This window comes from Oncorhynchus kisutch, linkage group LG10 (genome assembly GCF_002021735.2).
Source record: "Oncorhynchus kisutch isolate 150728-3 linkage group LG10, Okis_V2, whole genome shotgun sequence".
NCBI lineage: Eukaryota > Metazoa > Chordata > Actinopteri > Salmoniformes > Salmonidae > Oncorhynchus > Oncorhynchus kisutch.
In genome coordinates this window covers 49,848,134-49,875,459 of record NC_034183.2, presented here as the reverse complement: position 1 = coordinate 49,875,459, position 27,326 = coordinate 49,848,134, and the positions used below count along the sequence as shown (strand labels likewise).

General features: G+C 46.2%; 1 protein-coding gene across 2 annotated transcripts in view; it reads right to left on the bottom strand.

Annotated features, from left to right (window-relative positions):
* LOC109898305 (retinoic acid receptor alpha) overlaps positions 1-27,326 on the bottom strand; it is a 180,120-nt gene that overhangs the window by 92,177 nt on the left and 60,617 nt on the right. For both annotated transcript variants that reach the window (XM_031833878.1, XM_031833879.1), the window contains exon 3: positions 7,024-7,872. In XM_031833878.1, coding sequence (XP_031689738.1) covers positions 7,024-7,210 — 187 coding nt within the window. In that variant the 5' untranslated portion in view covers positions 7,211-7,872. The remainder of the gene's footprint in view (positions 1-7,023; positions 7,873-27,326) is intronic.

The window sequence follows — 27,326 nt, the reverse complement described above, 5'->3', positions numbered from 1 at the left end:
ACGGTGTGTGTGGTGTCAGTGGAGGAAGGAGAGGAGGGACGGTGTGTGTGGTGTCAGTGGAGGAAGGAGAGGAGGGACGGTGTGTGTGGTGTCAGTGGAGGAAGGACGGTGTGTGTGGTGTCAGTGGAGGAAGGAGAGGAGGGACGGTGTGTGTGGTGGCAGTGGAGGAAGGAGAGGAGGGACGGCGAGAGGAGACGGTGTGTGTGGTGGCAGTGGAGGAAGGAGAGGAGGGACAGTGTGTGTGGTGTCAGTTGAGGAAGGAGAGGAGGGACGGTGTGTGTGGTGTCAGTGGAGGAAGGAGAGGAGGGACGGTGTGTGTGGTGTCAGTGGAGGAAGGAGAGGAGGGACGGTGTGTGTGGTGTCAGTGGAGGAAGGACGGTGTGTGTGGTGTCAGTGGAGGAAGGAGAGGAGGGACGGTGTGTGTGGTGGCAGTGGAGGAAGGAGAGGAGGGACGGCGAGAGGAGACTGTGTGTGTGGTGGCAGTGGAGGAAGGAGACGAGACGGTGTGTGTGGTGGCAGTGGAGGAAGGAGAGGAGGGACGGCGAGAGGAGACAGTGTTTCAGGAGAGAGGAAGCTGGTGGATGTGGGGGGTGGGGGGTGGGGTTATAGTACTCAACATGGGACACTTTGTGGCTTAATAATGTGGTGGTCTATATATATAACTCTGTTATTTCTGGAGGGGGATGATGGGGGGGGGGGGGGTGACGAAATCGAAATGAAGCCATCCCGGATTATAGGGACAAGTCCCTCCTTTGAAAACTGGAGGGAGAGCTGATCAGCATAAACCGAGAGCGGAGTACAGAAAGGCGCATCGCCGCAACGCCTGCCAGTCTGAATCGGGATTAAAGCTCCGTCTGGGGTGGTATACAGTCGCTGATGGGGGAGGGGTGCAGTGTCATCCATGTGGACCATGGTGACGGTGGAGATAATGCACCCACCCGGCCTTAGCCAACTGCCCCTGGGTCCCGTTTAGATCCCTCCGGGAGGCAGAGCTGGCTGACTTCACGCCTGCTGTCGCGTGTGGTCGGCTGTACCGGCAGTGGCGTCACACCACCATCGGAGACCACCACTGCATGACTAAGTGAAAAGTCTAATGGCTGTGATCAAAGTCTCTCCGCAACAGATCTTGGATTTGTTCAAACAAACTTTCTGGGAAACACCTACACGTAACACCTGTAGTTCCAAAAGCATATCGACATTGACAGTAAAAGACTAGAAGGAGGATCACACGTTGGGCAACAGCACCACGGGCTCAAAAACAAAGCCTGTTTAACCTCACAGGGCTGTCTGGAGGCATCAGGCAGTGTTTGTTGTTGCTCTAGCAGCTTCCTATCTGACAGACACACACACACACACACAGCTCATATCTCCTGACATCACTCAGAGAACACAGAACCATCGTAGTAACCACAGGGCGTTTGGCGCCACCACAGCTGCGTGGCGTCCGCTACACCTGGCCCCCGGCTGAGCCTTACACTGGGATCACAGAGAACTACAGAGTAGAACGAAAGAAGTGAGGAAAAAGAAGTCGAAGGAAAGAGGTGATGAGAGAGAGAGAGAGAGAGAGAGAGAGAGAGAGAGAGAGAGAGAGAGAGAGAGAGAGAGAGAGAGAGAGAGAGAGAGAGAGAAAGAGAATAATGAGCCATGTGGAAGAGGGTAGGAGTGATGAGAGAGAGAGAGAGAGAGAGAGAGAAGATGAGCTGTGTCGAAAGAGGGAGTACCCTGGGGCTAGCTGATCCAGCTCTGCTACTGCTTACTGCTCCAACTAATCCCAGCCTGAGCACATCAGCTAGGTCTTATCTGTAATTAGCACGCTAACCATTCCCCAGTCCCACTGGGGTCTGGACCTGGAGAACACAGCCTCCACAGCCAGCCAGCCCTTCCCTTGCATTCAATTAGCACACTTTAAAGTGCGTGCCATAACCCGCTGGGCTGGCAATGGTGTGTGTGTGTGTGTGTGTGTGTGTGTGTGTGGGGGGGGGGATGAAGAGGAGGCAGCGGGAGTTGAGAAACAGGAGGGAAACAGTCTGACATTCCTGAGGCTGAGGGTGTTATGCAGACTGCAGAGGGTGTGAGGTTTTTTTTAGGGGGGGGGGGGGGGGGGGTAGGAGGTGTGGGTTTTTGTCCTGGAGTGTTTTGCGGGGTCGCGTTAACACTCCTTGCCCTGTCGAGGCGAATCGGGGATGATCTCCACGGTTACGAGGGGGAGACAGAACAGGAGAGAGAGAGGGGAGGTTAGATGTGATGAAAACGACCTCCGGCTGGCATGTCCCTGGAATTATCCCAGTTTATTGGGAAATAAGACCTTCATCCCTGCTTTAACCAATAATGCTGGCAGGAAATTGTATACCTTTTAGCGCAATGTACATGACATAACTCAGGTCAAGGTTAGAATAGATAGTATGGGGTGGTGTGACAGGAGGAAGAGGATGAGGAGGAGCGGCTAGGGCTTGAGAGGTAAGTCCACAATTTCACATATCCTTGAGTAATATGTTTTAGGTGTGGTTTATGCAGAGGGTGTGATATCTGAGATATTTCCATACCTATGGAAAATACTATTAGCACGTGGAACCAACTTCCACAGAGGGACAGAGTAGAGGCTTTGACTGACAGGGTCTTTTCAACAACTTGTCAAGAAGAGGCAAAAAGGGGAAGAAAATTCTTTCCAAGATGGCGTAGCAGTGCAGACGTTTGTCGTTCCCCCGTGTAAATTTGTTTTTTTCCCCCCGTCTTTTTCTGTATATTTACAAATCTTTTTCCATTTTTAAATTATATATACACCTTCCGGCAACCCGTCTCACCCAATGTGATACGGATCTGCTATTTTTAGACCTTATAGCCAGAAACGCCATCAGAAGCTAGCCATCAGTAGCTAACCAGCTAATTAGCTACTAGCTATTTAGCAAGCGCAGACTAGCTAGCACAGACATCAGCCGCTTTTAGCATGGATAATACTTGCCAGCCTGCACAGCGCGTTATCAATCCTGAGCATATCGGTCTGTTTTATCCGCTACAACACCGGATTCTTGCCGTAAGCCCTGAACCATTATTCCTGATCATCGCATCTAGCTAGCTGCCACCGAGAGGCCCAGCCCCGAAGCTAGCCTTGAGCCAGGACCATCTCCCGGCCTGCTCAGTGGACCCTATGATCACTCGGCTAAACAGCTGATGCCTCCCGGACTCTTCACTAACACAACTAGAATCCACTACACCACCGGATTCTTGTCGTAAGCTCTAGAACTTTGCATTGGGTCATCGCTGCTAGCTAGCTGCTACCGAGTGGCTATAGTGGCTAACGCCCTTGTCCCGAAGCTAGCACCCGTTAGCCGCGAGCCAGGCGCATCTGCCAATGAGCAAACTAAATTTCTCCAGCTACAATAACTCTTTTGCCAACTGGCCTGGACCCTTAATCGACACAGAGCCACGCCGTTCCATCACGACTGGTCTGCCGTCATTATTCCATCAGTTGTGCCCTCTACCGGCCTTTGCCGGACGTCGGAGCAGACGCTTCTACTAGCCCCGGCCTGCAAATTATTATTTCGGTTTTAACGCCGTGTCTCCCGCTTGCTAGCGAAGTAATGACTACCTAACGGTTTCCCTGTTCCGTCGATTGCTGTTCACTGGACCCTATGATCACGTGGCTACATAGCTGATGCCTGCTGGACTGTTCACTAATCATGGCACTACATTTGTTTGTTTATCTGTCGGCCCCAGCCTCGAACTCAGGCCCTGTGTGTAATTAACTGACCCTCTCTGCCTATTCATCCCCATTTTTACCTGTTGTTGTTGTTGTCTTAGCTGATTAGCTGTTGTTATGTCTTACCTGTTGTTGTCTTAGCTAGCTCTCCCAATCAACACCTGTGATTGCTTCATGCCTAGCCTTATGTCTCTTTCTAATGTCAATATGCCTTGAATACTGTTGTTTAGGATAGTTATCATTGTTTTAGTTCACGGCGGAGCCCCAAGTCCCACTCAACATGCCTCAGATGCCTCTTTTGTCCCACCTCCTACACATGCGGTGACCTCACCCAGCATAACTAATGCGTCCAGGGATGCAACCTCTCCTTTCGTCACTCAATGCCTAGGTTTACCTCCACTGTACCCACACCCTGCCATACCCGTCTGTACATTATACCCTGAATCTATCCTACCACACCCAGAAATCTGCTCCTTTTATTCTCTGTCCCCAACGCACTAGACGTTTTGATAGCCTTTAGCTCTCCTTCCAGACTCATATTAAACATCTCCAATCCAAAATTAAATCTAGAATCGGCTTCCTATTTAGCAACAAAGCCTCCTACACTCACGCTGCCAAACATACCATCGAAAAGCTGACTATCCTACCAATCCTCGACTTCAGCGATGTCATTTACAAAATAGCCTCCAACACTCTACTCAGGAAACTGGATGCAGTCTATCACAGTGCCATCTGTTTTGTCACCAAAGCCCCATATACCACCCACCACTGCAACCTGCATGCTCTTGTTGGCTGGCCCTCGCTACATATTTGTCGCCAAACCCACTGGCTCCAGGTCATCTATAAGTATCTGCTAGGTAAAGCCCCGCCTTATCTCAGCTCACTGGTCACCATTGCAACACCCAGTAGCACACACTCCAGCAGGTATATCTCACTGGTCATCCCCAAAGCCAACACCTCCATTGGCCGCCTTTCCTTCCAGAATTGAAAAAATCCCTGAAGTTAGCGATATATTATTCCCTCGCTAACTTTAAGCATCAGCTATCTGAGCAGCTAAACGATCACTGCAGCTGTACATAGCCCATCTGTAAATATCCCATCCAATCTACCTACATCATCCGCATATTGTTTTAAATTTACTTTTTTGCACACCAGTATTTCTACTTGCACATCATCATCTGCACATCAATCACTCCAGTGTTAATTTGCTAAATTGTAATTACTTCGCTACTATGGCCTATTTATTGCCTTACCTTCTTACGCCATTTGCACGCCATTTGCCCGCCATTTGCACACACTGTATATAGTGTTATTGACTGTACGTTTGTTTATTCCATGTGTCGCACTGCTTTGCTTTATCTTGGCCAGGTCGCAGTTGTAAATGAGAACTTGTTCGGAACTAGCCTACCTGGATAAATAAAGGTAACATGTATATATATATTTTTTTAACTTACTCCATCTTCTCACTCACTCACACACACAGCTTTGCCTCATGCTACCTCTTCAAATGATAATGCACGTCTCTATGTAGGACATGCCACTGCTGCTTCTCACCCCCTCTCCCCCTCAGTGCTTCCTCAAACACAGCATATGGGCTGTGTATATCGCAGTCGTCGTCCCCCCATCCCCCACCAGCTCCTCTCATCTCCGGAGAGTCCCCGTCCCGCATGACAGCTCACCCAGGCCATCTCCTAGCGTGGCGGGGGGCTGTGTAATAATTAGCCCCTGGCAGCGAGGGAAGGCTGTTCGTCAGCTAACACTATGCAGGAGCTATGGATTAGTCTCTCAGCACCAAGAGAGGAGCACGCTCATCAGCCAGCCAGACAGGCAGGCAGAAGAACACACTCCATCTCTGCACACACACACACACACACACACACACACACACACAGGAAAGCAGGGAGCCCCTCTGCTCTGAGAGGCTGTTGTACTCTAGGCTCTGCTGTCTGTCTGTCTCTGTCTGTCTGTCTGTGTGTGTCTGTGTCTGTCTGTCTGTGTCTGTCTGTCTGTCTGTGTCTGTGTCTGTCTGTCTGTGTCTGTCTGTCTGCGGCAGCCTGCCGACTGAGCTCCAGCCTGGATCTGGGGAATGGAAGCCACAAGGGGTGGGACATGGCGGGTGGAGGGACTGAGAGATTAGCTGCTTTCCCCATACAGACATGGGAAGAGAGGGAGGAGAGGAAGAGGAAAGGAGAGGGGGCCAGGATGCCACCCAGCAAGGCATGAGCGGATGTAAGCTTGGCTGTGATTGGGCAGTTTATTGGTAGAATGGGTACTGTGGCAGTGATGGACCTACACTATACTTGCTTAATGAATATTAACGTTAACGTTGATATATGAGACCTTTATCAATGAATGTTTGTAGAATGGATGGGTGGTCCCATATCACATCCACCTACCTGTCAATATTCCCTTACTCCAGGTGGGGGGGCAGGTAGCCTAGTGGTTAGAGCGTTGGGCCAGTAACCGAAAGGTTGCTAGATTGAATCCCCGAGCTGACGAGGTAAAAATTTGTCGTTCTTCCCCTGAACAAGGCAGTTAATCCACTGTTTCTAGGCCATCATTGAAAATCTGAATTTGTTCTTAACTGACTTGCCTAGTTAAATAAAGGTGAAATAAAAAATTAAACAACTTTAAAAAACTACCATCACAACTGCTTCAAGAGTCCTGCTACAGTCAGAACAACACCTTATTTTCACAAAATCAGACAGACACACACTTCCTCCATTAACGCATGTACACACAGAGAGAGCGCCCACCCGCCAGTTCAAGCGAGGACACACACCTCCTGAGGCATTGTGCCCAGGAACATTCTGTTGGTTATTCGAGCTGCCTCATTGAGATCAGACCAATCCGCTCGCTCAGTTCGACACATCACCGCATGACAACTGGCCGGGATCCAGATTGCCAGGAGCAACTAGTCAAGGCTATGTTCCACACCAACCAAACCCTCTAATGTGGTCAGTTCTATGTAATTGGTGTAATAGACCTTTTACACATCAGTTCTATCGGTTCTCAGTTCTATATAGACTCCACTCCACTTTGATCTGATTAAGTCATACAGCATCACAGCCATATGTACGTAACACAGGAGACGCTGGAAAGTTAAAGTTAACTGGAAAGTTAAAGCAGCCAAGTTAAAACATGTGTGGCTCATTTTTTACTTCCTTCAAAAGCAGATTTTTGGTACAAATATAAGATGGATCAAGTCAGTCATTGGGCCAAAAGGCATCAACCAACCAACCAAACGCCAATCAGCAGTACCTGACAACCTTTCTAATCACTCACCAATGTCAACATACACCAACAGAATGTGATTGGGTACTTACTGGCTGGCGACGGGGTGCTGTATCCGTTCACGGGCAGTCCGGAGAGGGTGGGAGGGGACAGACCCCCCAGCATGTGGGGGAAGAAGTAGGAGTAGTGAGGCATGGAGAATCCCCCCACAGAGACAGTGGGGCCCCCCACACTCCCTGGCCCCCCCGGGGGGTGGCGGGGGTTACCCTTGCCCGCCATGTTCTGCTCGGCGGACCTTGAGCCGAGTCCAAAGAGTCTCCTGTAGGTATCCGTGGCGATGTCGGTCTACATCCCCCCCAACCTCAACCGCCGGTGACGATGTAATCCAATGAATTAAGAAGAGGTGGGTGGTGGTGGGTGACGGTGGACAACCACGGGGATTTGGGTAGGTGTGTGAAATGGAGCTGCTCGGTTACACTGATGTTCCAGGTGGACACTTCAGAGAAACTTATAGGCTATTCTCTTCCAAAAGGCTGGTCCTCTGCCTTGTTGTGAAGAGCGTCCCGCTGAGATAGATAGAGGTAGACTAGGCCACTAAGCTTTATACCATGAATGAAACACCCAATTACATAAATACTAAGGGAGGTCGCTAGGCAGAATCATCTGGCACCAATGGACTCCAGACCCCTTGTCCAGGATTGGATAGACTTCTCAGGCCTTGGGAGGATTGGATGATAACAGCTTCTCTCTCTCTCTCTCTCTCCAGTGACTCAGCAGAGCTCATACAACAACACGACGGAGTGGAGGAGGAGGATCGTTATGACGATGTCTGGTTTCAGTTCTCACCGTAGCCCGGTTTGCCCCAGGTCAGCCCCTAATCGCCGTGGTGGACTCACTTTCAGTCTCGGCAACGCACCTGTAGCGGACTGGCAACCTTCCTCCTTCAGAAACAGAGACAGACAGACGGAGAGAGAGACAGACAGACAGACAGAGACAGCGAGAAACAGAGGCAAGGGTTAGATAGAGATACACTCACTGGCGCATATTCAGAGACAGAGAGACGGGGGTGCAAATGCATATTCAGTGGGGTGGTGTTGATTTTTGCCAGGGCTCATCTTAACGTAGACAGCGTGGGAAAAACAGAGCCCGGGTCCTCTCTAGTTAGCCCCCCCCCCCCCCACACGTTGAAGGGGGGAATCATCATCAGAGATGCTGAGGCTCATTAACGGAGTCCGTCTGAACCTCTCTCTCTGCTCCTCAATAAACAGGAGACGAGCTTACGCAACCTTCCAAGAGAGGGAGGGCGGGAGGGAAGAGTAACCTAGTTCTGCCTTTCAATGCTGATGTTGTACAACATGCCTTATATAAACCCAAAACCCCTTGCTTTGCTACACACCGTAGCAACTAGCTATAATGTCTGTAAGACCATCCACTCCTTTGCACTGTAATTACAGTTCACAACTGACAGCTTTGCTTCCATCTCTTTCACCCATCTGACATTGACATGCCAAAGGAGTGAACCATTTACTGTTCTGAGTCTGGACCGGAACTGTCTGAACGTTGAAAACATCATTTGAGTGCCTTTTTCTCCCTCCCGGTCTGTCATGTCTGTAGCCGTCTGAGAGGCATTTCTTCTGCCCTGGCCCCAGCGAGGAGGGCGTTGGGTGCACGAGGGCCCGTTTTTACAGGGTCAGGGGAATTTTCTAGATCTCCCGCAAAGTGCTGCTCCCTCCGACGTCAGGCCTCACCTTGTGAAGCCCTCTGCCGACAGGGGTGTGTGTGCGTGCGTGTTTGCGTGCGTATGTGTGATCTCCTGCATAGTGCTCCACTGCCGCTAGCCCCTGTCCCTGTTATGAAGTCGGCCCACACACACACACACACACACACACACACACACACACACAGGTCGGCTAGGCCCCCGTCGTAAAACAGCCAGACACCACTGGGCTTTCAGACATGTTTGTGTTAGAAGGGCGAGAGGAGAGGAGGGGGAGAGATGAAGAGGCCTTTTAGAGAGACTCAGTGAAGGTCTGGGATGAGAACAAGACTGCCGTGATCAGTGCACCAGAGCATTATTATCAAACCTCTAAAACATGATGAAGTACCCTTACAGGAACAGAACAGGAAAACAGAACAAGGCGTAGTGGATTCAGACCATGCATTACTTTCCAGCAGCTCCTGTATGTGGTACATATGGCTGTCGTGCTGAAATGATTCAAATACATCCATTCACCCCTCCATCCCATATACCAACCCACCCATCCGTCCATTCTTGAGAAGGAGTAACATGCATAAAGGCCTGGCTACATCCGTCGTGCCGCTCACAGATCCCACCTGGGAATATGAGCTAGAGCGGGCTCTACCCTGAGCTTTAGCACAATACACTGGGTAGAACACATTCAAATGATACAGAGGGAGAGAGAGAGAGTGACGGCGAGAAAGGGGGAAAGAGAGACAGGGAGCAGGGGGGGGGGGGGCTAGATCAAAGCGAGAGGAAGCGGATGAAGATGCCTCGTCGGCGCTCGCCACTTTCCATCTCGCTCATACATTATGAAAAACGCCCTACTAAGTAGGTTACACCCCACAGGTCCCCTTTACATAGCCATACACTCCTTCATTGAATCATGGGGCTTGTGTCTATACCAGTGCATCAGTGTGCATGTGTGTGTGTGTGTGTGTGTGTGTATCAGTGTATTTGTAGTGTGTGAGAGAAGAGCGAGACAAAACAGAGACAGCTATATTGACAGAGAGAGAGAGAGAGAGTGAGAGAGAGAAAGGAGAGAGAAAAGAGACAGCTATACTGAGAGAGAGAAAGGAGAGAGAAACAGAGCTATAATGAGAGAGAGAAAGGAGAGAAAGAGAGCTATAATGAGAGAGAGAGAGAGAGAGAGAAAGAAACGAGAAAGAGAGAAAAGAGACAGCTATACTGAGAGAGAGAGAGAGAAAGAAAGGAGAGAAAAGAGACAGCTATACTGAGAGAGAGAGAGAGAGAGAGAGAGAGAGAGAGAGAGAGAGAGAGAGAGAAAGAAAGGAGAAAGAGAGAAAGAAAGGAGAAAGAGAGAAAAGAGACAGCTATACTGAGAGAGGAAAGGAAGGAGTGCCCACACAAGAGGCATAAGCCAGTCCATCCATAAAGAAGTGGGAGTTCATAACTACATCCATCTCTATACATGTACAGTATGTAACCAACACTGTCTGCTTCAGAATACGGGCACCTGACAGTAGTAGGAAAAGAGAAGAGGAGAAGAGCATGTGTCTGTACATCCTCGACAAACTACTTGATCTTTCCAGTGGGACTATATTACATTTTGTGACCAAATCCTTTGATCAGACTGTCAGTTACTTCACAGCCAATCACAGAGGAGAGGCAACATAGAGCGGTGGTGGGGGGGGGGGGATAAAATGGAAAATGGAATGTAAGGACAAGAAGCTCCATAATGAACATTGTGCGGGACCATTTAAATCACCCACTTTGTCGACGAATTGGTGGAGATTCAAGGATATTCCTGACAATACGTAGAATTAACGAAAAACTAACGGAAAATTAAACACTGGATGTAAACATGTCAAATATGTTTCGAACTCATTCATTCTCTCATATAAGCATGAATGTACATGTTGGACAACACACCAGGGACATGCATCTACAGTTGAAGTCGGAACTTTCAATCCACTTAGGTCGGAGTCATTAAAACTCATTTTTCAACCACTCCACAAATGCCTTGTTAACAAACTATAGTTTTGGCAAGTCGGTTAGGACATCTACTTTGTGCATGACACAAGTCATTTTTCCAACAATTGTTTACAGACAGATTAAGTTTACATACACTAAGTTGACTGTGTCTTTAAACAGCTTGGAAAAGTCCAGAAAATTATGTCATGGCTTTAGAAGCTTCTGATAGGCTAATTGACATCATTTGAGTCAATTCGAGGTGTATCTGTGGATGTATTTCAAGGCCTACCTTCAAACTCAGCGCCTCTTTGCTTGACATCATGGGAAAATCAAAAGAACTCAACCAAGAGCTCAGAAAAAATAATTGTAGACCTCCACAAGTCTGGTTCATCCTTGGCAGCAATTTCCAAACGCCTGAAGGTACCACGTTTTCTGTACGTAAGTATAAACACCATGGGACCACGCAGCCGTTATACCGCTCAGGAAGGAGACGCGTTCTGTCTCCTAGAGATGAACATACTTTGGTGCAAAAAGTGCAAATCAATCCCAGAACAACAGCAAAGGACCTTGTGAAGATGCTGGAGGAAACAGGTACAAAATTATCTATATCCACAGTAAAACGAGTCCTATATCGACTTAACCTGAAAGGCCGCTCAGCAAGGAAGACGCCACTGGTCCAAAACCGCCATAAACAAGTCAGACTACGGTTTGTAACTGCACATGGGGACAAAGATTGTACTTTTTGGAGAAACGTCCTCTGGTCTGATAAAACAAAAATAGAACTGTTTGGCCATAATGACCATCATTATGTTTGGAGGAAAAAGGGAGGCTTGCAAAAAGCTGGGTCGCAAATGGGTCTTCCAAATGGACATGACCCCAAGCATACTTCCAAAGTTTTGGCAAAATGGCTTAAGGATGTCAAAGTCAAGGTATTGGAGTGGCCATCACAAAGCCCTGACCTCAATCCTATAGAAAATGTGTGGGCATAACTGAAAAAGCGTGTGTGAACAAGGAGGCCTACAAACCTGACTCAGTTACACCGGCTCTGTCAGGAGGAATTGGCCACAATTCACCCAACTTATTGTGGGAAGCTTGTGGAAGGCCACCCGAAACATTTGACCAAAGTTAAACAATTTAAAAGGCAATGCTACCAAATATTAATTGAGTGTAATGTAACCCACTGGGAATGTGATGAAAGAAATAAAAGCTGAAATAAATAAATCATTCTCTCTACTATTATTCTGACATCTCACATTCTTAAAATAAAAAGTGGTGATCCTAACTGACCTTAGACAGGGAATTGTTACTGGGATTAAATGTCAGGAATTGTGAAAAACTGAGTTTAAATGTATTTGGCTAAAGTGTATGTAAACTTCTGACTTCAACTGAATGTGTTAACCCAGACACATGCACCCACACCCAGGCACCTACTCACACATACAGTGGGGTGACACACTTGATAAAGATGAGAAAATATGTATCAAATAATTCAAATAGTGAGCTATTGTGTGCTCAATAAAGTTAGGAAATTTGATTATTTTGTACTAACAATTACTCAAAGAAATAGATTTTCCTTAACAAGTAATACATTTTTTTGACCCCTAATACAAAGTTAGGGGTCAAAATTAGTGACACCCATGTTTTCAGTATCTCATCTTGCAAGGATAACGGCACTGAGCTTTTTTCAAAAATGTTTTATGAATTGGAAAACACATTGGGATGAACCTTAGCACGCGCTCCAGCAGGTATATCTCACTGGTCACCCCCAAAGCCATTTCCTCCTTTGGCTGCCTTTCCTTCCAGTTCTCTGCTGCCAATGACTGGAACGAATTGCAAAAATCACTGAAGCTGGAGATTCATATCTCCCTCACTAACTTTAAGCATCAGCTGTCAGAGCAGCTTACAGATCATTGTACCTGTACATAGCCCACCCGTAAATAGCCCATCCAACTACCTCATCCCCATATTGTTATTATTTTTTGCTCCTTTGCACCCCAGTATCTCTACTTGCTCATTCATCTTCTGCACATCTATCACTCCAGTGTTTAATTGCTCAATTGTAATTACTTCGCCACTACGGCCTATTTATTGCCTTTACCTCCCTTATCCTAACCTCCCTTGCACACACTGTATATAGACTTTTCTATTGTGTTATTGACATTTGTTCATCCCATGTGTTGTTGTTGTTTGTGTCACACTGCTTTGCTTTATCTTGGCCAGGTAGCAGTTGTAAATGAGAACTTGTTCTCAACTGGCCTACCTGGTTAAATAAAGGTGAAATAAATGTAAAAAATGAAATGAAATCCTTTGTCTGCGCTTATGGACTGCCCTCCTATCCTTTTCCTCAATTCAATCCACAGGTTTTCAATGGGTATCAAGTCCGGAGAACGAGATGCCATTGCAAAACGTTGATCTTGTGGCCATTCAACCATTTCTTTGTGGATTTTGATGTGTGTTTGGGGTGAATCGTCTTGCTGGAAGATCCACTGCCTGCCAAGTGTCAACCTCCTGTCAGAGACAAACAGGTATTTGGCTAAAATACTGGTACTGGGGAAAGCTCTTAATGCTGTTGTCCTTAATAAAAAAGGCCCCAGGACCAGTGGAAGGAAAATAATCCCATAATATCAAAGACCCAGCACCATATTTTACAGTATGTATGGGGTTCTTTTCTGCTCATGCATTCTCGTTTCGATGCCAAACCCACCACTGGTGTTCGTAACCAAAGAGCTCTATTTTCATGTTGTTATCTAACCAAAACACCGGTTCCAATCCAACTGCCAATGTTGTTTACATTTACATTTACAGGATGACATGAAAATAGAGCTCTTTGGCCATCTCGGTCTCCGGACTTAAAATCCTATGAAAAGCCTGTGCTTTGAATCCAAGTCCATACAGTAAGTGCAGACAAAGGATCTGAAAGGATTCTGTTTGGATGAACTCGTAAAACATTAGAGAAAAAGGCTCAGTGCCATGATCCTCGCAAGGTGAGGTATTGAAAGGTGTTGAAAACAGAGGTGTCAATCAGTTTGACCCTGATCTTTCAGGGGGAAAAAAGTAGTACTTGCTTTTTGAGCATACAACATAGCTCAGTATTTGAACGATGTGTTTTATACAGTCATTTCTGCGCATCTTTATCAAGGGTGTCAATCATTTCAGACCCCACTGTATATGCAAACCACTCACACACTGCAAAACACACGCACACACTAGAGATTGACACAGGAACAAGACTCCTGCGGGTCTAGTGGGGCCCGCTGGATTCCGGCAGGAATGGGAATGAAGTTCTAGAGTCAAATTCGGGACAGGACAGGATTGACATTCCACAGGAACTGGCAGTAGGCCTAAAAGAGTTTCCTTAATACAAATAAATGATCCCCTCCCCCGTCTGTCGGCGCTCTCTCGCACCTTGCTCCAGTTGTAGCAAGTCACTACTTTACCTCAGATGCACGCAGAGATATACACATTTGCACATGTCCAATAATTAATCCGACTCTGGGTCACTAGAAGGGCTGCCTTCATTGCCAAAATGTGGTAATGTGGTTGTTATCAGCGGTGTGCACGATGCAGGCGACTGTCTGGTGAGCGCTGAGCAGCAGGCAAAACAGAGCAGTTGCTATGGCTACTCCCGCGCAGAGTGGAGACGGACAGGTGAGAAGTTAACTCAAGGAAGTTATTTCTGATTCCTGCGCCTAAAAATTTGCACGGAACCAGAGTGATTTTTATCTGGATGAACAGGAACGTTCTGGGGTTACAGAACTGTTATCGGGATCAAGGACAGTACGGGGGGGGGGGGGGATTTGACCGGACTATACGGGACTGGAATGAATTTTCACTCCCGTGTCAACCTCTAACACACACACTATTTGAATGGATCAAACATCACAGGCTCCCTTTGAGAGAAATTTAACTGACCATACACGTAATGTATCATCTATAGCATGCTAACGTGTGTCAGGGGAAAGCTGTGTGGCAGCTGACACACTATGCAAAGGATTACAGTGTGTACCAGTATGTACCGTATGTCTGAAAACCTCCATCCTCAATGCCCTTGTTCAGTCATAAGAATTATGTGGCCTGTGTGGTCCGGCGGTTACCCGCGCTGCCCTTAGTGCTGTGAACCCGGCACACATACCAGAGTCGGCATGGGTTCAAATCTCACCCTTCTTCCTCGCAATCTCTTCTACCTTTCCTGTCTCCTCTTCCGACCTTAATAAATACAACAAAGTTCAACAACAACAACAAAAAATAACAAGAAGAAAAAGATAATGTGACCATCAGGTGAGTGCAAGGACATACTTCATTTCTAACTCCACATTGTGAAATCTCCTTCATCTCATGGCCTCCCGAGTGGCTCAGTGGTCTAAGGAACAGTGCTTTCTGTGCCACTAGAGATCCTGGTTCGAGTCCAGACTCTGTCGCAGCTGACCGGGAGACCATGGGGCGGTGCACAATTGGCCTGGGGTTAGGGGAGGGTTTGGCCGCGCTCTAGCGACTCCTGTGGCACTCCTGCGCAGTGCACGCTGACACGGTCGACCAGGTGTACGGGTGTTTCCGGGTTAAGCGGAAGCCATTGTGTCAAGAAGCAGTTTGGCTGGGTCGTGTTTCAATGAGACAAAACTGTAACTAAAAGTACATTGGAACAAAAGTGCACTTCTTCAGTCCTAACCCGATCATCTTCATTCCATACTAACTAAACTCAATGGCTTGGTGTGTGCGTGTGTGCTCGTGTTTGCAGGTTCCTGCGCGAGCACTAAAACACTGTAAGCAGAAAAAAAGGTAACTAATAGCCAGTACTGACACACTCCTCACCTCTAATAGCAGCCGCTACAGTCATCAGTGAGCATTAACTCACAGCCAGTCAGATGTCAGTAGTGACCATATGCCACTAACTCACATCCATTAACTCAGAGTAGAGGTCTTCAACTTTTTGGACCCTTTTAAAAATATATTTTTTTTATTCGTTTTTATTTTCCTTAAAAACAATAATTGTCCACCTCGTGGTTCAGCTGTCGGAGATTTGAGAGCTAAATGCAGCCAAGCATATGCAGGTACAGTATGCCTAGTCGTCCACTGTATGATATTAAATCTTTAAAATATAAAATGGAAGAGAAGATTCGGCCTAGTCCTAGAGTGACCGAGAAAAAGACAGAGCTATGTTCCCGACACGCATTGCTTTATACTTGTCAGATAGGCTACTACCGCTGTACAAATATTGACGTACAGAAGGAGGCTAATTCGTACATTTAGCCTTTACTGGCCTGCATAGCTAATCCTAATACCCATACCGCACCTTCACAAAAGTGTCTTAACTTTATTAGGGTAATATCAAAAGTAGGCCTAAGTCAAGTCATTGTTCATATGGAAAATAAGAACAGGTTATGATGTTGCGGCATTCAATTACGTTTTGCATCTTGCCCTCCTTGGTTTTTCCTTTTCATGGTTTGACTGCGAGCAGCCCTATAGTCCTAACGGTCATTTCATTATATTGCGGCAAACACAAAATGGCTCAACAGAGTGAAACAAAAACACTTGTTGAATAGCCTATTTAACCTTTTTCACGCGAGAGTTGCAAATACATCTAACCGTAGCCCCTTGCGTGCGTTTTGTCATTGTCAGAATGCTCTCACTGTTCCAAACTGTGATTGTTACGCAACAAGACAGTTACCCATAGGCTGTTTCAATTTGTCAATTTCAAATGATTTTCTAACAACAGTTTGAATTGAGGTGTGTTCCGCTTCCTCGTTAATTCACATCTCCTTGTATGTAATCTCCTTAATGTTATTTAATTGTGTTACTATTTCCTTTTTTGCAAAACAAAAATCAATATATTTTTTTTTACAATCTATACAATCAATTTACAATGTATTTACAATCTATTTACAATTTTTTTAATGAACTCTGCATTGTTGGGAAAGGTCTCGTAAGTAAACATTTCATGGTAAAGTCTACACCTGTTGTATTTGACGCATGTGACATTGAGCTGTTGGTTGCACACCGGTAGCCGGTGACTAGCAACCTATAATAAATAACCAATCACAGGGGTAGGACAAGGTTTACGCCGTTTCTTACCCGATGTTTCTTTAACCTATTGGGCCCCAGTGTATGTCTGAATAATACTGTATACTGAACAAAAATATAAAGCCCAACGTGCAACAATTTCCAAAGGTTTTACTGAGTTACAGTACATATCAGTCAATTGAAATGTATTAATTAGGCCCTAATCTATGGATTTCACACGACTGGAAATCAGATATGCATCTGTTGGTCACAGATACCTAAAATAAAGGTAGGGGCGTGGATCAGAAAACTAGTCCGTATCTGGTGTGACCACCATTTGCCTCATGCAGCGCTACACATCTTTTTCGCATAGAGTTGATCAGGCTGATGATTGTGGCCTGTGGAATGTTGTCCCACACCTCTTCAATGGCCGTGCGAAGTTGCTGGATATCGCGGGAACTGGAACACGCTGACGTCGATCCAGAGCAAACATGTCCATCCAGAGCATCCCAAACACGCTCAATGGGTGACATATCTGTTATGCAGGCCATGGAAGAACTGGGATATTTTCAGCTTCCAGGAATTGTGTATGTATCCTTGAAATTGCCATCGATAAAATGTAATTGTGTTAGTTTCCGTAGCGTATGCCTGCCCATACCATAATCCCACCACCACCACCACGAAGCACTCTGTTTACAACGTTGACATCAGCAAACCTCTCGCCCATACAACGCCATGCACGTGGTCTGTGGATGTGAGTCCTGTTGGACGTACAGTCAAATTCTCTAAAACAATGTTGGAGGCGGCTTATGGGAGAGAAATGAACATTCAATTCTCTGGCACAACTCTGGTGGACATTCCTGCAGTCAACATGCCAATTGCATGCGCTAGAGTGTGCTTTTAATTGTCCCCAGCACAAGGTGCACCTGTGTAATGACCATGCTGTTTAAATCAGCTTCTCGATATGCCACACTTGTCATGGATTGTTTTGGCATCAATTTGTTGCACAACATTGTAGAGAAATAAGCTTTAAGTGCCTATGGAACATTTCTGGATTCTTTTATTTCAGCTCATGAAACATGAACATTACAACATTACACGTTGTGTTCATACGTTTGTTCAGTGTATCTACCTAGTGCAAATCTGACTCTCGCTGCAGCATCTCTTCTACCCTCAGTCGACATGGCTTCCATAAGTGCCTCCGCTGTATGAAATGTGTGGTGTGCTGAAATTGAGTCAACCATGGGAAGAGAGGGGTCATTGAATGTAAGTATGTGTGCTTGTGTAACTGTGTGTGTATGTTTTTATATGTGTGAGTGTACATAATGATGTGTGTGTGTGTGTGTGTGTATGTTTTTATATGTGTGAGTGTACATAATGATGTGTGTGTGTGTGTGTGTGTATGTTTTTATATGTGTGAGTGTACATAATGATGTGTGTGTGTGTGTGTGTGTGTGTGTGTGTATGTTTTTATATGTGTGAGTGTACATAATGATGTGTGTGTGTGTGTGTAGTGGCAGAGTGGTGGGTTATTAACATCCAAGGATAGCTAGGCGGGTTAGCTAGTGCTCCTCTAGCTACAGTAGGCTGCAAACCCCCTTCCCCTTCCTCTGACTAGTGACTGAGGACAGAGATCCCAGTGAGTGCTGGATATCTACCATGTATACGCACACAAACACGTTTACACACACAAACAATGCAAACATGACATAAAACGCATAAGATATGACCGTCCTAGCAAACAAAATCACAAAAGCCCCAACCATTAACAGTCTGTATGCATAGACAACTAAACACATTCAACAGTCATACAAATTTAGAGAACATATTGCGCATGCATGAAACATCTGTGAGGCATGTAAATAGTATACTCACTCACAAACACACACAGATTTAACACACGCACATGGCAGTCAGCATGCATAGGGCTCGTCAGCTGAGGTATCAAGAAAAAAAAAAAAACAGCAGTGTTTTGGAGTCAATTGAAATGAGTCAGGACGGTGTTCCCTAAAGCATGGTGGATTGAGTAACATGTCTGCGTGTGCGCATTTTGGGGTTTGCCAGGGTAAATGGGGTTTGCCAGGGTAAATGGGGTTTGCCAGCATGATGGGGTTTGCCAGCATGATGGGGTTTGCCAGGGTAAATGGGGTTTGCCAGCATGATGGGGTTTGCCAGGGTAAATGGGGTTTGCCAGCATGATGGGGTTTGCCAGCATGATGGGGTTTGCCAGCATGATGGGGTTTGCCAGGGTAAATGGGGTTTGCCAGCGTAAATGGGGTTTGCCAGCATGATGGGGTTTGCCAGGGTAAATGGGGTTTGCCAGCATGATAGGGTTTGCCAGTGTAAATGGGGTTTGCCAGCATGATGGGGTTTGCCAGCATGATGGGGTTTGCCAGCATGATGGGGTTTGCCAGGGTAAATAGGGTTTGCCAGCATGATGGGGTTTGCCAGCATAAATGGGGTTTGCCAGCATGATGGGGTTTGCCAGCATGATGGGGTTTGCCAGCATAAATGGGGTTTGCCAGCATAAATGGGGTTTGCCAGCATGATGGGGTTTGCCAGCATGATGGGGTTTGCCAGCGTAAATGGGATTTGCCAGCATGATGGGGTTTGCCAGCATGATGGGGTTTGCCAGCATGATGGGGTTTGCCAGCATGATGGGGTTTGCCAGCATGATGGGGTTTGCCAGCATGATGGGGTTTGCCAGCATAAAACTCCTCTGTAGGAACGAGGAAGTGGAGAGGAATGGTGATGACGAGGTGAATTAGTCCAGGTCTTCACTAGTCACTTATATCCCACCTATAACGACTGATCTAGTGCCAGTCGTAGTAGCAATGTTTCTTACAATGGATACTTGGAAACATTGGTTTGGGAACCACTGTAGAAAAAGTAAGTAAGCCTCCCTCCCTCCCTCCCGGAAGAAAAGCCATAGTCAAAGCTTCAGTGTAAAGGAAGTGGCCTATAGTGTTAGTTGTGATTTATGAGGTGACTATGTAGGGGCCCTTCATAGGGCCTGAGAGTGGGGAGGCCCCATCTGTCCCTGAAACTGGCAAAGCCATGGGGGTTAGAGGTCATAGGTCAGAAGATGTTGACCCCCCCCCCCCCATGATCCCTCACAGACCGCCAGACACTCTTGGCTGTTCCTATCAGTCACTGCAGCAATCAACAGCTAACACACACACACAATCTCTCTCTCACACACACACACAAAAACACAGAGCCCTTTTCACACACACATAATTCAGTATGCCTATATTACATACACATGGATGTGCACACAGACGCCCTCACGCTTTCATGCATATGTACGCAGACACATTGGCACCACTATCCCTATCCTGCTGTACAGTACGTCCCCCTGTAAGTCGTCCACCCACTCCTCCATTTCCCTCCATTACTATCCTGTAATATCCACTATGCAGTACGTCATCCTCCCACTTCCTCCGTTGCTGTACTATAATCTACAAGCCAGTGCAGCTGTTGGTCGCGATATCACCTACAGTACAGTACAACCCACTAATGGTCCTGAAAGTCAGGCCTAGTGGAGGGCGAGATGGAAAGGATCCCTGCTGCCAGCCGCTACTACCTGGTAATGTGGCCGAGGGCTCTCCCCATGTCTCCTCAATGCCTAGCAGGCTGAAGGAGCTTCGTTGGCTAATGTATCAAGGCTAGGCGTATTGTGGGCTTACATTACAAGGCTAATGCGCCTGGTTGGGGTTGACAATGGGCCATCAGTGCTAGCAATATTAGCAGGCTAATGGAAGCTAACAAAGAAACAGGGGGAGAAAGCTCCAGATGCGCTAGCTAGTGCTAACAGGGAGAAGGGAAGAAACAGTAGTGCTAAAAGGGTAAAGGGGAGAGCTAGCTAGGCTTCTCATTCTCCAGGCATTTCCTTCTTCCCTCAGATGTGAGATCACAGGGAGGCAGAGGTGAGACTGAGGATGTCTTCACATTCTCACCCTGAGGCACCATCTTTGATAAAGACATCTTAGGCTTTAGAAGGGGCTCTGATATCCTGAAAGAGTGAGAATATGTTTCTGTAGTAGAGGGTAAAAAGGCCTATTTTTTTTTCCTGGAGAAAAAGGGGGAAATAAAAGGGGGAATGAGTATGTATGCCTTTTGTGAGAGATGATGATGATGATGATGACGGGAGCACGGTGATGATAGTAACGTTGGTAGTACATTGCTGACGGACGGTGCAACATGAAGTGCAGACAGCTGTGATAATTTCAAGGTGGTGTGAGGTAGTGATACTGAAAAGGTAATGATAATGGTGGTGGCGATGGTGACGATGATACCCTGATGTTGTTACTGACCCTGCTAACCCTCAGGTAACCACAGACAACAAGAGGGCTTACCAACAAACACAAAAATATATATAAAAATATATTTTTGTCACCTTTGTCGAGAACCCCTCGTACTATTCTTTGTTTGCTGTAGCGCGGAGGCCTACCTGAACTAAAAGACACCCACAAACTCACTGACTCCCCAAAACACACACGTCCTCCACCCTCCGTTCTACAGTGTCCACTCATTTCTGTAACAAAGTGGAATAACATCAAACTAAGCCAATCGATACGCTGATGACAAACGACCCATATGGCCCCTTTCCCTCTTGTGTGTGTGTCTGTGTGTGTGTGTGTGTGTAAGATGAGAAACATCAAGACTGTAAAACACACCGGGTAATCCTGCCACCATCGATAAAGAAAGCTGTCATTTACCCTCACCGTCCCCACCTCTGAAAAAAACACACCCGAACAAACACACACACATAAATACACACTCCATCAAAGTGGGTGGCCTAACTGTAGATTGTAAATTCAGCCAGGGAGTCGAAAGGGAACTGGGGGAGGAAAACACTATTCCTTTCCCTCTCACACTATTCCCACAGCTATAGTTAGCCTTGGCTGCACTGCGGTGTAGCTGTTCCAAGCCCAGAACCTTGGGAGGAAGAAAATAAACATTTGTGGTCATCATACACAGGAGGGAGGAGTCTTGATGGAAGGAGGAGGAGGGGGGGAGGAATAAACGATGAAGATCTGGCAACCCTCCAGTGAACTGCAAGGTGAAAAGTAATTGATTGCAGTGCTCAGTGGAGCTGGCTCGTGGGCCAGATGAGCTTAGCAGATGAGTATCGATTGGTTAATTGATTGATTGGCATCTGTGGGAGGTAAAGGCGGAGGGACATAATTGGTCTTCATGGAGCCGTTTCCTCGGGGCAAGACCACAAATGAGAAAGCCGTGCACACGCTCACACGCATGCTAACACATGCACGCACACATACTAGGGCTGGGATTCTCCAGGGGAACTGAAGATATTATCACAATATATATATATATATATATTGCGATTTGATACTATGATTTTAATCCAAATCGATGTTCCGAACATATTGTTCTCCATATGTCCACACCAGAGGGACAAGAGAGAGAGAGAGCCATGAGAAAACAAGTTTTGATCAGTCATGGAAATAACTGTGCTGAAAACAAATAGGCTCCCTTTTTAAAAGGGGATGGAGAGAAATTTGTAAAAGGAGTCTTGGTGCAAGTACAGCCAACTAGCGCAAAAACAATATTGCTATAGTCAAAAAGAATACCCCGATATGTAACTATATCTATCCCCCCCCCCCAGTACATGCACAAACACATCAAATAAAAAGAGATTGAAGCCAACAAATCGATTGAGTTACATTTCAGTACAACATTTTTTACGATATCGCGTGTCGTTTTGACAATATTTTGGGCTAGTTGGCTATACCTGCACCAAAACTCCAGTATTTTTCCTTCATAGCTTGTTCTGCTTTTTAAATAGGGAGACAATTTGTTTTCACACTTTAATTACCCTGACTGATCAAAACTTGTTGTTTTCTCATGTCCTCTCGTCTCTCTGTAGCAGATATATGGTGAGCAATATGTTTGGAACACCAACACGCAATAAAATCACCGTATGGAATCGCAAAACCATGTAGAATCGTGAGAATCTCAATACATATCGAATCGGCACCAAAGTATCGTGATAATATCATATTGTTAGGTCCCTGGCAATTCGCTGATATGGTGGACACTGGTGACCAGCCTTTCGCTTGTAAAGACAACCTGAGGATTGATTATAAAAAACTTTTACATGTTTCTACGAACTTTACGGATACTATTTGGAATTTGTGTCTGCCCGGTCTTGACCGCTCGAGCCTGTGGATTTCTGAACATAACGCGCCAACCAAATGGAGTTATTTTGGATATAAAAATAATCTTTATGGAACAAAAGGAACATTTATTGTGTAACTGGGAGTCTCGTGAGTGCAAACATCCGAAGATCATCAAAGGTAAGCGATTCATTTTATTGCTTTTCTGACTTTCATGACCAATCTACTTGGCTGCTAGCTGTTTGTAATGTTTTGTCTACTGAGAGAGATGTCCTTACATAAACGCTTGGATAGTTTACGCCGAAAAGCGTTTTTAAAATCTGACACACCAGGTGGATTAACAACAAGCTAAGCTGTGTTTTGCTATATTGCACTTGGGATTTCATGAAAATTAAATATGTTTAGTAATTTAATTTGAATTTGGCGCTCTGCAATTCAGCGGATGTTGACAAAAATGATCCCGGTAACGGGATGGGTGCATCAAGAAGTTAATATCAAAACCAACGGCATAAAGAAATAACCAACATGGGTACAAAATCCGACTCGCACCAGTAACCATGTGCACAAGCACTTACAACAAAACAATTCTGCTAGTTCATTTTTTCTGTCATGCTCCGGTTATTTCACATGCATAAACCACTGTTTGAGAAGCATGCAGCGTCTCACTGCACGACAGGTGATATTCCACATGCTCGCCAACCCTGTTCCTGCAGCTACACAGTGCTTAATTTGGGAAACCAAGTGAAATCTGTTCGAGAACACTGATAGTAACATGTTTCACAACAACATATATTTAATTCAACTGTTGACCCAGCCCCTCTCTGAACTTTCGAGAAAGGAATGAAGGAGTGGAAATGCACGGTGGTGAGATATTCTGTAGCTAAATAGGTGTCAGAAGGTGGGTGTAGCTGGTGCATGAAGCCAGGCGCAGGAGAGCAGAATGAGTGAGCAACGTACTTTACTCAAAATAAAAGGCACAAGGTAACAATAGACTTGACCAACAATAAATGGCAATCCATTACGTACGGGTGAAAACAGCCCCCTTCGAAAACCAGCCATAACGTACCGAATGAACATAGAAACAATCACGCACAAAAACATGGGGGGAAACAGAGGGTTAAATACATTAACATGTAATTGGGGAATGAAACCAGGTGTGTAGAAAACAAAGACAAAACAAATGGAAAATGAAAAGTGGATCAGCGATGGCTAGAAGACCGGTGATGTCGAACGCTGCCCGAACAAGGAGAGGGACCGACTTCGGTGGAAGTCGTGACAAAAGTAGAGTCATTCTATTAATTAAAAAAAATATTATAATAATTCTCTATTACTGGGCTATTCAAAATCAAATCAAAATTCACTATAATTCTAGGCTAACTCTATAAGGCGCTCTGCACAATCAATGAAGCAACAGTATCGCCTAGGCCTATATGTTCTCTCCCAGACTCATCGATAGAAAGTTTGGAGCGTAACATAAGGCAACCGGTCCACCTAGCATGCATAATAATACAGAACTGTACACTCAAAGGCGGTTTCTCGAATTTGTTTCATTTTGGAGTACAGGCTGCTTTTTAAAACGTTGTTCTGCCATGCGTAACATGCGGTAGGGCAATGTATTGTTTAAAGGCACAATCATTATTTGAATTCCGTTTGTTTGGTATGCGCTTCCATAAGCTCTAATATGCCTACGGCTGTTTTGAATGAATTTTCACCTTAGAAAGCGCTGTCCATTTCATTCTGTTAGGCTTTGAAACATCCACAAGTACCACGTTTTCCACTCAGTTTCAACCTGTCGTTGAAGTTTCCTTCAAACTGCTCAATCACAGTGAGGTGAGATTTAAAAGCACTGTCATGATGAGAAGTGTTTGATTTTTCGTTTGCATTTGGATTGACGCCAGAGTGGTTAGAGGGACAACAGAGCCCTGAGTACCAGGCCAGTAGCGACCTGATGGTCGTTAGCGAGTTGGGTACTACCAACGCATGTCCCGAGTGCATAAAAGGAGATTACCGTAAACTCAACGGTCACGTGGAATTGGTAATGACTCATGCCTGCCGGTGTGGCGATAATATGTTCACCGCAACAGCCCTATAGGTGACATAGACACATATAAGCAGACCCATGCTTAAAAAATAAAAAAAACACACACAACCACCATTCAACCATAGAAAAGAGAGAGAAAAAGAAGAGAGAAAGAAAGAGGGGGTGAAAGTAAAAATCTCTCCCCCTCATTCGCCATTAAAAAAATACGTCCCAATTCATTAGCAACCCTCGCCGATGGACAGAGAGAGGTAGAGAGAGGTAGAGGTAGCGTTGATGGAGGTAGAGAGAGGTAGCGTTGATGGAGGTAGAGAGAGGTAGAGGTAGCGTTGATGGAGGTAGAGAGAGGCAGTGTTGATGGAGGTAGAGAGAGGTAGAGGTAGCGTTGATGGAGGTAGAGAGAGGCAGCGTTGATGGAGGTAGAGAGAGGCAGCGTTGATGGAGGTAGAGAGAGGTAGCGTTGATGGAGTAGAGAGAGGTAGCGTTGATGGAGGTAGAGAGAGGTAGAGGTAGAGTTGATGGAGGTAGAGAGAGGTAGAGGTAGCGTTGATGGAGGTAGAGAGAGGCAGCGTTGATGGAGGTAGAGAGAGGTAGAGTTGGAGGTAGAGAGAGGTAGAGGTAGCGTTGTTGGAGGTAGAGAGAGGTAGAGTTGATGGAGGTAGAGAGGTAGAGTTGATGGAGGTAGAGAGGTAGAGTTGATGGAGGTAGAGAGAGGCAGTGTTGATGGAGGTAGAGAGAGGCAGTGTTGATGGAGGTAGAGAGAGGTAGAGTTGGAGGTAGAGAGAGGTAGAGTTGGAGGTAGAGAGAGGTAGAGTTGGAGGTAGAGAGAGGTAGAGGTAGCGTTGATGGAGGTAGAGAGAGGTAGAGTTGATGGAGGTAGAGAGAGGTAGCGTTGCTGGAGGTAGAGAGAGGTAGAGGTAGCGTTGCTGGAGGTAGAGAGAGGTAGAGGTAGCGTTGCTGGAGGTAGAGTTGCTGGAGGTAGAGAGAGGTAGAGGTAGCGTTGATGGAGGTAGAGAGAGGTAGAGGTAGCGTTGATGGAGGTAGAGAGAGGTAGAGGTAGCGTTGATGGAGGTAGAGAGAGGTAGAGGTAGAGTTGATGGAGATAGAGAGAGGTAGAGGTAGAGTTGATGGAGATAGAGAGAGGTAGAGGTAGAGTTGATGGAGTTAGAGAGAGGTAGAGGTAGAGTTGATGGAGGTAGAGAGAGGTAGCGTTGATGGAGGTAGAGAGAGGTAGAGGTAGCATTGATGGAGGTAGAGAGAGCTAGAGGTAGCATTGATGGAGGTAGAGAGAGGTAGAGGTAGCATTGATGGAGGTAGAGAGAGGTAGAGGTAGCATTGATGGAGGTAGAGAGAGGCAGCGTTGATGGAGGTAGAGAGAGGCAGCGTTGATGGAGGTAGAGAGAGGTAGAGTTGATGGAGGTAGAGAGAGGTAGAGAGAGGTAGAGTTGATGGAGATAGAGAGAGGTAGAGAGAGGTAGAGTTGATGGAGGTAGAGAGAGGTAGAGAGAGGTAGAGTTGATGGAGGTAAAGAGAGGTAGAGAGAGGTAGAGTTGATGGAGATAGAGAGAGGTAGAGGTAGAGTTGATGGAGATAGAGAGAGGTAGAGAGAGGTAGAGTTGATGGAGGTAGAGAGAGGTAGAGTTGATGGAGGTAGAGAGAGGTAGAGTTGATGGAGGTAGAGAGAGGTAGAGGGAGGGTAATGGTCCATTCCCAAGCTCAGCAGCCATTAAAGGAGGAAATGAAATCAAATGGAATGAAGTGAGGCCAGGAGGGCTGGGGCTGAGAAAGAGGCCCTAAAGGATGACGACACACACACACACACACACACCCCTCCAGTGGGAAAGACCGAGTATGAGGAGCCATTGGTTTAAGAGCAGAGGGGCACTTCTAGTGGGAGTATGCTCCATAAAGAGGCTGTAAATCTCAGTAATAAAGCTATGAGATCCCCACCATGGAGGAGACTGTATGGACCAAACACCATATACACTGGAGATGAATGATGATGACGAAGCTGACATTGCACATATAGGTTGAGGAGAGCGAGAGGACAGACACAGACGGACAGAGAGACAGAGAGACAGAGAGACAGAGAGACAGAGAGACAGAGAGACAGAGAGACAGAGAGACAGAGAGACAGAGAGACAGACAGACAGACAGACAGACAGACAGACAGACAGACAGACAGACAGACAGAGAGAGACAGACAGAGAGAGACAGACAGAGAGAGACAGACAGAGAGAGACAGACAGAGAGAGAGAGAGACAGACAGACACAGAATAAGCATTGTATACAATCACACACAGACAAAGCCCTATTTTTTTATATACACCAGTGCATAGCTATTGACATACAAATAAACACAGTCATAATCTAACTCTATAACGTCGGCATACCACTGCATAGTGGCGGATACACACACACTAACCAGATCTGGGGTATGATCAGATTTTATTTTGATTTATTTTACCTTTACTTAACTAGGCAAGTCAGTTGAGAACAAATTCTTATTTTCAATGACGGCCTAGTAACCGGCCATCATTGACG